At 31.8% G+C, this 12,583-nt stretch overlaps 1 protein-coding gene across 18 annotated transcripts in view; it reads right to left on the bottom strand.

Annotated features, from left to right (window-relative positions):
* The window catches only part of LOC100113919 (RNA binding protein fox-1 homolog 1-like), a 371,748-nt gene extending 359,390 nt beyond the window's left edge, over positions 1-12,358 (bottom strand). For 13 of the 18 annotated variants that reach the window (XM_032601587.1, XM_031925312.2, XM_031925321.2 and 10 more), the window contains exons 1-2: positions 11,649-12,358; positions 107-394 (exon numbers count right to left, since the gene is read on the bottom strand). Coding sequence is in view for 16 of the 18 variants with exons in the window: in XM_031925312.2 (XP_031781172.1) it covers positions 107-394; positions 11,649-11,660 (300 nt within the window). In the remaining 2 variants the exon portion in view is untranslated. Of the gene's footprint in view, positions 1-106; positions 395-9,167; positions 11,106-11,264; positions 11,369-11,648 lie in introns of those variants that run through there. The other 5 variants (XM_032601588.1, XM_032601584.1, XM_031925314.2 and 2 more) reach the window with 4 other exon arrangements.
* Between the last annotated feature and the right edge of the window lie 225 nt (positions 12,359-12,583).

Here is a 12,583-nt window from a genome sequence, read left to right as displayed (position 1 = left end):
TGCTTCAAATTATGGTTTTGCTTACTATTCAAATTTTTGTAAAGTACCTATATTTTTCTACTCATAATTTTAAGCAAAAAATATAAATGAAAAATGTAATACTTACGATAGCCTGCTGATCAACGCCATTAGGCGGTGGTGGAGGACTAAAACTACTCTGAGTTTGTTGTCCTGTTGTAGTAGAGTGCGGGGCACCTGATGTTTGAGGTACTTGAGCGCCACCGGGTAGAGACTGTTGTGGCGTGTTAGTATTTTCTTCTTTGATTGTTACAGATGCCGGAGGTTTGACTTCGCCAGGCGCACTAGATGAGCCAACAACGTTTCCAACTCCATTTACTGGAGGTGGAAAAACACCCCCTCCATAAGGCGCAGCCATTCCTGTCTGCACCATGTGCTAAAAAAACATATAAAATATTAGTTGAGCCATTAAAATAAACTTGATATAATTATAATATAACAAATAAAAAATGTGCTGAAAAAACCTTGAACAAGATCGAAATGATCTGAGTCTGTTAGAGACCCGCGCGAAAAAATTATAACTTTATTGAATGCAGTAAAGAATAAATGCAATGAAATAGAGGAATCGTGCAACGAGTACTTCTGAGTCTACCTATCAAAAGAACGTAGCGGAAAATGATCAGATAGGCTTCTGATTAATGTCTACCTAAGTATCACTACAGACAGATGGAAGCTTTTGGTTACCAAGAGCGGAGGTATAATACGGCCGCAAATACAAGATGGAAGTACCTTTCGCGTAATCAAGCAGCTCATCTGACCGATGAAAGGCGAAAAAGGCAGCAACGTGAGTTACCTGAATGTCGGTACCATAGTTATGAAAGGCGTGAGTAAGCGTGAGTAAAGGAAGAGAGAGAGAGAGAGAGAGAGAGAGAGAGAGAGAGAGAGAGAGAGAGAGAGAGTGAGAGACCTGCGCGTGGATCTACCATCATAACGCAATGCGCAATGTATGATGCGATTTCGAATTTTCATAATACAAGTAACAACACAATTTGAAGAAACGGATTTAAAGTTACGAACAACATTGTAAAAAATTCAATTATTGACAAAACAGATATTGACAATTTAAAAATTGATAAATCGTTCTGATATTTTTTGTTTCGGGTGTGGGATGGATGATCATCGAGCCCAAAGATAAATTGTTTTGAGTGCGGTTAGAGCAGCCATCGCGCCTCGAGTTGCCTGAATCTTTTTTGTTTTTATTTGAATATTTTTTATCAGTTGCTTTTTCAACACAGCTTTGGATGATACTTATTAATTCGTTTATAGCTTGATAAGGATCGTTTATTTGTAACAATGAGTCCCACTCAACTCTTTTTGCAATATTTATTAACTTGCCATAGTTAATGCAGGCTGATTGATTGTAATCTTTTTGTATTTTGAATTTGCTAGTACATATAAGAGTATATAACATATAAGAGTCGGTAATGATCATTGAATGGAATATTTAACTTAAAAGACTTCAACTCAATATTTCTTACTTTGGCGAAACAATTGTCTATACACGTACCGTTCTCACTGTTCTGAGATGGTCTTGTGATTCCTCTAAAACTGGAGTATATTGTTTTTCAAAAAAATTATTTAGAAATTCTTGAGCAATTGTCTTTTCAGCTAAACCAATTTTGTCATAATTTATATCCCTTATATCAATATTGAAATCCCAAAAATACATTGATTTTTTATATTAACCTGTTTTGACAGAAATTTTCTTACGGAATTAGTAAATTCAGATTTCGATATATCATGGCACCTGTACATAGCAGAGATCCTGATTGCCTCACCTTACTCTAGAAAAGTATCAGAACTTACAACACTCAATCTATCAATTACTTCTATTTTAGTTATTTCCAGTATATTCTTTTTATATATAACATGACTCCATCAGCTCTATTAATTTTACTATCATTGTAATAGCTTTTATAGCTTTGTAATTGATAGTATTGAGGATATTGCAAGATCCATGTTTCCGTACATATTATAATAATTGGTTTTACTACCAAGCTTTTAATAAATGATTCCAATTTATCGTAATTTGCATTTAGACTTTTTATCTTTACACACAAAATTAAGTTCTTTTTCTTAGAGATACTCTTGTTGAGTGATCTGATGTTCTCTGCATCACGTTGTATATATCTTTAAAGTTGAATTCTTGGGCCATTAGTTAATCCTTATTTCTTAATCTATTTACAATACGTGTGTTAACTGAGTTGAGTGATGCAGAAGACATCCCAGATGCTCGCATAGCTATAGCCTTGCTTAAAGTATTTTCTGCCATACCGACATATCTCGGTAGTACAGGTTGTATCGTATAATCAGTAAGGTCAATGAACTTCCTTATCTTATTCTGTAGAATACTGCATGCGTGGCTATCTGTTGTCATATGTTCAGTATTATATTGATACTTATTATTGCTGAAGATACAATTAGGACAATTTAATTTATTACCCGAACAATATGTAGTCTTATGAACCTGCACATTTTAAACGTGTGTGATTATTTTTGCACTTAAAGTCATTGTGCCCATATCTACCGCAATTAAAACATGATTTAACGTTGCAATAGTCATGCACGATACAGTTTTGATAACCCACGAAGATCCTGTTTTTATTCTCTCTTACATGTTGATACAATTCAGCAGGGATTTCTAATATAACTGATTGTAGATGAGTTTTAGAGTTATCATATGAGTGCAATACTGTACACTTCTTGTTAAATTTACTAAAATTCCTTTTATCTACTATTATTTCACTCCTTTACTTGATTAGTTTTTTTGCTTGTATACTCTTATCTTTAATGCGACCACATCGTTTATCTTGTCAATACAAATTGTTCAGTATCTTTATTTTTAACTATGATTTTTGCGATTCGTTTTGGCTTGTTATTAGGCACGGAACTCGAAATTACTTAAGCATAGGTTTTGTTCTTTGAGCTATTTATTTCATTTTTCTGCTTATTAAGTAATTCTCTCAATAACTTATTTGTTTCTATCAGTTTTTATTTAATTCTTTTAATAGGAGATTTTCACACTTCAAATTACTGTCTATTTTTACACTATTCTCATCATCATCATCATCACTATCAGCTTCAGACACAATTAATCGATCACTTTTTCTCAGATTGTGTGCTAATTTAATCTGAGCAATGATTAATTTAGCTTCATTACTCAGCACATTTGTATTCATGTTTGAGGTTAGGTCTATTTGGTTATGTTCCGGACATAATCCTATAACTCCACTAATTTTTACTGCCCCATCTATTTTAGCAAAATCCCAAGAATGAAAAGCCTCCTCACATATTATACAAATAACCGTTTTTACTTCCATTTTTGGATGACGTTTATAGAAAATTGCTGTCTGTGAAGTCACCGGAGCCTGCGCTCGATGAATCCATCTTGGATACTCTTGGATGATTAAATATAATAAACTTGACTTTGGTTGATTGATCTCAATTCTTTTTTATCTGTTAGTTCGTTGCGGAATATATCAAACTCGCCTATAACATTTTACGTTTTTAAAAGTTAATTTTCATTTTTATGTTATTAAAAGCGTGTTTTTAAAAAAGTTAAGAAAAATGTGTAGAAATCCGAATATAGCTGTTTTGATTATTGGGAACAAACTAGTGAACGTAGAAGAAAGCAATTACAAAATGAAGAAAACTGTTTTGAACTAATTTTCTAAATTGTAAAATTTGGCAAACTAAATAAAACTGAAGACAACAAAAGATTACTGTTATCTGTGTCTCAATTCCGACATTTTTCTGCTATCATCTGCAGGTCATAATAACGTTTTATTTAATTGTTTTCATTTTTCTTTTTCGGTAGGGATTAAAGATATTGTTATCATTTAATATAAAAGTAAATATCGTATTATGTATTGCATTTTAGTACAGAATATAAATGTTATGATTGTTATAATCTCACAATTTACATTATTTTATTAATGTAAATAAAAACAATGTTTGATTCATATTATTTTTTGTTAGATTTTGTTAATATTATTAATACTATCATCAAAGTATTACAAAGAGTTTAAAAACATTTTTAATATTCAAAATTTATTTCTATTTTATTCTATAATTTTAAAGCCGGTCCTGTATACTAGTAGCTATAACTACTTTTATAGAATGTTGGCTGTATTGAATATATTAATTTATACTCGACGGTAATTAATTCTTATGAAACGTTTATGAAGTCGTGCTTTTGATTGGTTAGAATTTATCAATCTGGCAATCTGATTGGAGCATTTCAAAAACGTTCCCAAGGAATTAACTACCATCGAGTGCACATCTAATATTTAACAGTATATTTAATAATGGCACGTCAAATAATTAAGGGGATGTCGGCGCAAAAGCTTCGTAAATCCACCACGGAGTATTTTGTATTTTTAAACTTCTAGAAAAACAGAAAGTCAGATCGAATTTTTCTTTCGATAGAACCATTCATTAAACTTACTTAACACTACGGCGCTACAGACTCGGTTTATCATTTGCAAGCTTTATTTAAAAAATTTTATGTGAAATTAGAATTTAAGGTTGGCGCTGCAATCGCATGAGTACGACGAAGTACGCGTAAACATCTGTTCGTATTTCCAAGATTTTAGAAAAATAAAAAGTCCGATCGAAATTTTCTTTCGGTAGAACGATTCATTAAATTTAACACCACGGCGCTACACGAGAGAAGAGAATCCTTGACACAAAGAAGAATTCTCAACTGTTCAAAAAATTGGATTAAAATATGGGGAAATCCAAGCGTCTTAACAGTTAGGTTTTCAGATTTTTTAATTTTTATAACTTATATAGATATATACCAGTCGCTATAACAGTCGCGCTGTTACTGCACTCGGTCGATAAGTTTTTACCGACGGTGCGCCACAATCGCTAAAAAATTCCTAAATCCTTAATAGTTAAGAATTCTTCTCTTACTATGAAGAAATTTTCGTTTGCAACAAATACATGAAAAATAAGCTGTGGTTAAGTCGCGAATCCTTTGCGACAAGGATTCTTTTCTCTCAGTGTACAGATTCGGTTTTTCATTTGCAAACTTTCCCTGGTAGAATCAGTAACCTACTTAATGGCCAGTTATTGGAATGGAATCTAAGAAGTAGGCAGTATTCTTTGCCATTTCTTAGACAGAATGTAACGCTTTTTCTCCAACTTAATAGGCAGTTCTTGGATTCAATCTGCTTACCTTGTTCTTAAGTACAAACTGACCATTATAGTTGGTTGAGTAACACAGCTGGGTAACACGTGTTTATCACAGTTTGAGGTTAGAATTGGAAAATGGTATCTAGCAGGCTTGGATTCGAGTTTTTAGTTCAAAGGAAAGTATAGAATAATGTTTTGCATCAGAAAAAATTCTGTCTGACCGGAGACTTGAACCCACACCCTGCACGAGGCCAAATAAGTACGGCCGTGCGCCTTAGCCGACTGAGCCACGCAGACGTTGTTCCACACAAGCCCTACGAGCTTCGCCATATGTTTGAATTATTAAAATTATTCAGCTTACGCCTAAATATTAATAAGTTTGTATTTTACATCCGAAAAATTAGTTAATTTATTGATATTTTCATGAAATATAATTCTTAGCCATCAAAAATGCCCAAGACATCGCTATTTTTAGGAAATTTAAAATGTCCACTTTTTTCACATTTTATTTAGCCACTTTTTGCCTTTACGGCCATTTTAAATAGGTGATTTTCTACCAGGGTCGTTCAAAAAGTTTTATGTAATAGAAAAACAGTGTTTTTTGGGACGATATCCCCTTAAATATCATTACAATTAATTTGTCAATCACGAGCGAAGCGAGCGTTTTTTGCTAGTAAATTATTAAAAAGATTTAATGTCAAAGAAATCCATTTATTTTTCGCATTCTGCCAATCAAATGAAATATGTAACCAATCTCTTATTTCGGCTTTGAATTCTAAGCTAATTTAATTAATTGATAGAACTTTATTTTTTGTAATATGCTAAGTGACAAAAACAAAGTATTTTCTTTAGATTTACATTATTTATGCTTCGAAATATTGATTAATTCGGTTGAATATTGGCATGCCTATCTAACCTGCTGTGTCGGCTATAATCCCCCCCCCCCCCCCAACAAATCCACCACAGGCTTTAACACAAAATGTGCAAGCTATGGGGGACCCTACTGAAAAAAATTTTTATTTATTAATAATTAAAAAATTTTTTGTTTAAATCAAATTATTAAAAAATAAAAATTTTGTAGCTCACAGCCAGTGTTTTGGTGTTATCATCTGGATGGTAAAACCATATTGGCCCTCATTATGTGAATTTTATAAATTTTATTAATTTAAAACAACTTCGAAAAAATATACTGAAGGTTAAAAATTTTTGATGATTATCACCTGATAATCAGCTGATTATCATTAGCATTTTCTCATATAAACGCATATTTGTAACTATCAGCTTAAATAAAAATATTAAGCTGATATCACCTGATAATCAGCTGACGTTTTGACATGATTATCAGCAGATTATCAGCTGATTATCAGCTAATACTCAACTGATTGTCATCTGCTTTTTTTCAGTAGGGGAATCACCTATTTATACTTACAATTTAATAAAATTATTTTTTGTGGATAATAATTAGTTAATGCAGTGATATTTTAATATCAAAACTTCACCATTAACCAATGGTAAACTTTTATACCATAAAAGAGAATAATGAAATTAAAAACACCGGTTTCATATTCGCTAAGTACAGATATATCTAGCTATATAAATTTTAACCATGAAGTTCTTGATTTTCGATGGAACCATTTTCCATGCATAAATAGCATCAATTATGAAATTCAGGATTTCTACGCTTAATTTCACCTGGCGAATGCTTGATAACTATTTACAATTTATAAATTTATATTTTCATCAACATAATAAGTAGAGCGCCGTAGCTTAAAGTTTAATGAATCATTTTACTAAAAGAAAATGTTAATTATTCTTATAATTTTTCTTAAAGTTGTGAATTATAAACAGGTGTTAATGTGATTAAAGCAGCTACCCTGGCAGAAGTGAAAACTAAGAAAAACTAAGAAACTTTAAGTAATACAAAAAATTATTGATTAATGTAAAGAAATTTGAAGAAACTCTAAGAATTAATTATTCTACGTTAATGGAAAAATTTTATTAGATATTCTTAGTTTTTCTTAGTTTTTTCTTAATGTTTCTTAGTTTTTCTTAACATTTATTTACTGTTCTCAGTCCATGCATATAACATTGTATCAAAGTTTTCATAGTTTTTCTTAGTTTTTCTGAATAAATCTCATGCTTTAGCATTTTTTCTCAATATTTCTTAGTTTTTCTCAACATTTATTTATTTTTCTTAATCCATTGATATTGCTTTATGAGATGGACCTAGAAATTAATTTCAAATAATTATATTACTGAAAAAGTTCGGAATCTCTGAGTCTTGAACCGTGCCACCATGATCTTTGGTATCTAAAGATTTACATCACCGTAATAACTTACGCATACTTGTGTTTTATTCATTGTGTTTTATTCGTTGGGTGCCACTTATGCTAACCTGCACACGCAGTCTATCTCTCTTATGTCTATGCTTATAGCAACCTAATCATAGTTTTCTAAAATGATAAACATTCTTCAAATATTTATTTTTTACTACAAAAATTTTCATCAAAAACTGAACAGTAGTTTTTATACAATGTAAATATAACTGTCGCTGGAAATACAATTCCCATAAGACAAAGTGTTAAATAAGCAACATTTACGATGCTCGCTTTTAGAGTCACTTTTAGACCAATATAAATCGATATATTGAATACCATTAATAACTGAACGGCATTTATTTAAGTGTGTCTCCGCGGCCGATATCGCGTACGCGAAAAAAAATGTAGCGTACGCGAAAACCACAGACAATTTTCCGGAAAATTTTTCGCGTACGCTACTAATCAACCTTTCGCGTGCGCTAAATCTGTCGCGCACGCTAGAAAATCAACTTTTCGCGTACGCTAGAATAGTATACTATACCACGGGAGCCGAAAATTGCAATTAAAGTTTGCATTTTGAGGTTAGAGTGGTATAAATGAACTTTTTTTTTTTTTTAGCAATTCTTTCGCGTGCGCTAAAGTGCTCTACATTTCCTATATATAAAAGAAGCAACAAGAGTGACTTATGAAGGATGAATGAAACATCTCTATGTATAAGTACTCCGTTTGCTTCTTATAAGAAAATTTGGAGCACTTTAGCGTACGCGAAAGAATTGCTTTTAAAAATACTAACGTGCCTGAAAAGTTTATATCTAGCGTGCGCGAAAGATCTAGCGTACGCGAAAGGTTGATTTTTCTAGCGTGCGCGACAGATTTAGCGCACGCGAAATTTTCCCGGAAAATTTGTTAGTTGATTTCGCACACGCTACAAAGTTTTCGCGTACGCGATATCGACCGCGGAGACACACTCTTTAGTTAATGATGGTACTTCCTTAAATCTGCCAAGACACACTTATCCGTGGTGTAAGCAGTTATTTCTGGCACTGTGAGATTAGCACAGTGTCAAAAAGGATTGATTACGCCTCAAATAAATGTGCCTTAAGAGTAGATTTAAGCCTCACAGTGTTATCAAATGTTAGTTGTTTTTCCAATTTCTCTGTATAAGTTGTAAAATGCAGAGTACAAGAAAAGGGCTAAGCTCTAACATAACCTTGAAGTCGTATTAACAAAAAGTGATTTACCGATCAGAATTTTTTGGTAGATATTACTAAAATGAATATCTAACATTTACTGGATTTGTAGATAAATCTTTCATGATCCCCAAACGGCTGTTTGAAATTTTGAATTGTTCTAAATAGAATATGCGACATTTACAATGTCGAAAGAAGAGGCTTTTTTTATTAATTTTATTAATAAGCTAAATTATGGAGGTGATGGGACTCGAAAATACATCGAAGGTGAAAATCTTTGGTATAAACTTTGTCTTAGGGTTTAGTGAAGGAACAGCTGCTTTTTTTAAATTCATTTTACAACCAAGACATTCTGCAATCAAAAATTATTTGCAATGGTTACCTTTGCTTCAAAATTAAATACAATTATATACATTATTTTTTATAAGAAAAATTCAGATTACAAAAGATGAAGTAATGCATAAAAATATATTATAAATTATACAATAATAATACTGCTTACTCGGAAAACAATCGCTGTTTTGGAAGTGATTACTGTAGATAAATGTTTTGGTTAAGTTACAGCTCTCAACCCAGTGTTTTTTAATATCAGGAATTTTTGGAATTTTATGTAGATACTCAAATATCTGATGATTTTCTTGTGCAATTTGGCATGTGACACTTATAAACTTTCATGTTGTTCAAATTTTCATTACAGAAAAACGTGTAAATAGTAAAATGATTAATGAATGCTATTATTCTAAAATAGGAGCTGATAACTAATGAATATTATTTTTTTATATTCTTTAATTTAGTAAAAGTATTAAAAATGATTGATTTCTGAGGCATAAGCCCCCATCTTCCGCAATACCATCCGCGTAGTAGCACCCCTGCTAAAAATAGTCCATGGTATGTCTTAATCGCCATTTTAGCATTAAAACTAGATCAAATTCGATAGGGTCAATAGAAGTCGATTCAATTCTATATGAAAAACAATAATTGAAATAAATAGATGGAAAACAGCAATTAAAATCCATTAATTTCTCTATAGATTTTAATCGATTCCCATTAACCCAATCTAATTTAATTGAGTTTTATTGCAAAAATCGTGATTAAGACTTATTATTCAATTTGATAAGAGGTCTTATCGATTTCTATGGACTATCTTTAGCAGGGACCTGTATGGCCACTCATTTTAACAAATTTAAAGTATTTAAGAGTATTTATTTCGAACTAAATATTTATGTAATTAAATAACATACTAAAATTACGTACAAAAGTTTCATGAAGCTAAAATATTCCAATTTTTTTTAATAAGTCATTAAATTACGTGATGAAATATTTGAAATAAATTCATAACAAATTGATTTCACAAATTACCTATAAAAATGACATGAAGAATTATTTAATTTTAATAAATCATATCAATATTTTCATCAGGGAGAGCTTCAAAATGTCAAAAATAAGTTGAAAACATTTTCTCTTGAACTTTTAATTGCGTGCGACTGACGATTTAGAATGAGTTCAAATTTGGCAGATTATTAGTTGAAAACTAAGAAATGATTTGCGTACTTGCTACGAGAAAGATTTGAAGCTTGTGGTCATAGTAATAACAAATCAAAATAAAAAGTGCACTTAACCCCAAAAAACGAGTCAAATAAGCCTCTTTATGAAACGTTCCATTAATAATTATGGTGAATAAAATTCCTTATTGAGAATGCAGAATGATATAAGTTCTATTATTACAAGTATACTGTAAATAAATACTGCATTTGTTTCAACTAAATGGTACTATTGTAGTACTATTAAAATAGCTAAATTTTTTTGCTTGAGTATTAAGTAAACTTGATCTACATCAATTTCTAATTGTTGGAGGTCTACTTATTTTAAAAATTATTTAAATTGAAATAATTTTTCACATATCATGCATAAGAATAAATAATTTTTAAACTACTGTTGTATACATTTACCAAGATATAAACTCAAAACTTCTAAAATGAATCTGAAAAATGACACCATCTATCTAAACAATGAAACAGACTATCTTTCAGCTATACTGAACTTATTAATTCATATACACACATATAAATTGCAGATAAAAACATATTTTGTATAATGATGCTTTTATTTTTGTGAATTCAATATTTCGAAAAGTGAAGGGTTGTCTTATATGACTATTATTACTTTATTGACAAATTCTTATAGTCTAATGACATAAAATTTCCGATCAATATTTGTAAAATGGACAGTATAAAAAGCCATTGTTTACAAATTGTGAGGTATACTCCTTATTGACAATAATCATTTGATGAATTTAATTAGTGTGCTTGATTGCTTTGAATAAAAAAAGTATCCACATCCTACACTGACGCACACCAGTATATAGGAGTAGGGGAGCTATACAGGCTATATACTATAAGCGCGCGCGTGCGTTCGTGTATGTGTGTATATCTTCGCGCGTGTATAGCTGAAGTATACGATCTCTCTCTCTCTCTCCCTCTCTCTTTCTCTCTCTCTCTCTCTCTCTCTCTCTCTCTCTCTCTCTCTCTCTCTCTCTCTCTCTCTGAAAAATTATGTATTGCAACGCCTGACAATTATTATTTCATTAACCTTTACGCACCACTTATACGTACACTATTAATGCATTAAAGGGAAAACAGCATGCTCGAGATGCACTGCGGAGAAGAATCAATGCGATATCCTCCTCGCTCCCCCCCCCCCTTGAACTCGCTAGTTTTTTGCTGATACGTATAGATTTGATATTTTTGTTTCTGACTCTCAATATCTATAAATGAATAAATATTCTTCAATGACTATAAATATTTTAAATACAGAAAGAAAATTTTCACTGCCACCGCAGTTCATTGACGCTTATTTACGTTTGATGTTCAAAATTTTTAACTTTATTATGTTTCGTAATCGGTAATTTTCTGCAGGTTGTGTATTTTGCATGTATTATCGTAAAATATATGTCTGTAAATATAGTAAACGTTGAAATACTCACGGGGTAGTACATTCCTTGCGGAGGAAGAAAAAAAGCTCCAGAGCCCCACAGTTTGAGGCCGTTCTGCTTTACTGTTGTGCAAAAATTCTATGTCGACCCTCCTCAACAGCTCTCTCGGTCTTGTCGGAACAGTTAGCGTGCGTTTTGGGCAAATTCTTGTGTTTGTACTTTATTCAATAACGTATTAAACGGACGCTTGTAGTACAAATTAATTTCTCGCAAATATGACAACAAATTTATTTCTTTGCAAATTTCCTCTCCTAACGCACTGACTCCCCTGGTGTCGATATGCCACTCGATAATATAGAATAGTTTTTTTTATTTTATTAGAGATTATTGTATTATATACACTTAGCGTCAGAAAATGCGTAAGGCAATATGCGTCCTAAGAAATAGACCAACTCTCAATAAGCACGCGTCTCACTCGCGCACGTCCAACACAATAGTCCCGAGACACTGTTTCAAAGATCAATCTAATAAAATATAACTTTTCGTAAGTCCAATTTCTTAATTTAATTTTAGTTTACCTGTCTCTCATAACTCCTGACACTTATTCTTAAGAGACTCAGATAAATAGACGAGAAAATAAGATTGATCGATGCGCAGACTTTCACGGTTCGACAATGAATGCATGTACCACTGTGCATGCCCTTATTGCGACTGATTCACTGATGGCCGAAACAGTTGCCTGCTCCAATCCCTTGGCGGCACCGTTGGTAAGCAGCGCCATCACTTGGATATAAACCCATTTATATATATATACGCACACACACACACACACACACACACACACACACACACACACACACACACACATATATATATATATATATAGTAATAAAGCTCTGTAAATATTCAAATAACGGAATGATAATAATAGTAATAATGATAATACGGAATGATAATGATAGTAATAAGACTACTACTACTAACAA

Source organism: Nasonia vitripennis (assembly GCF_009193385.2).
Source record: "Nasonia vitripennis strain AsymCx chromosome 2 unlocalized genomic scaffold, Nvit_psr_1.1 chr2_random0009, whole genome shotgun sequence".
Taxonomy (NCBI): domain Eukaryota; kingdom Metazoa; phylum Arthropoda; class Insecta; order Hymenoptera; family Pteromalidae; genus Nasonia; species Nasonia vitripennis.
This window is presented reverse-complemented; position numbering and strand designations above follow the sequence as displayed.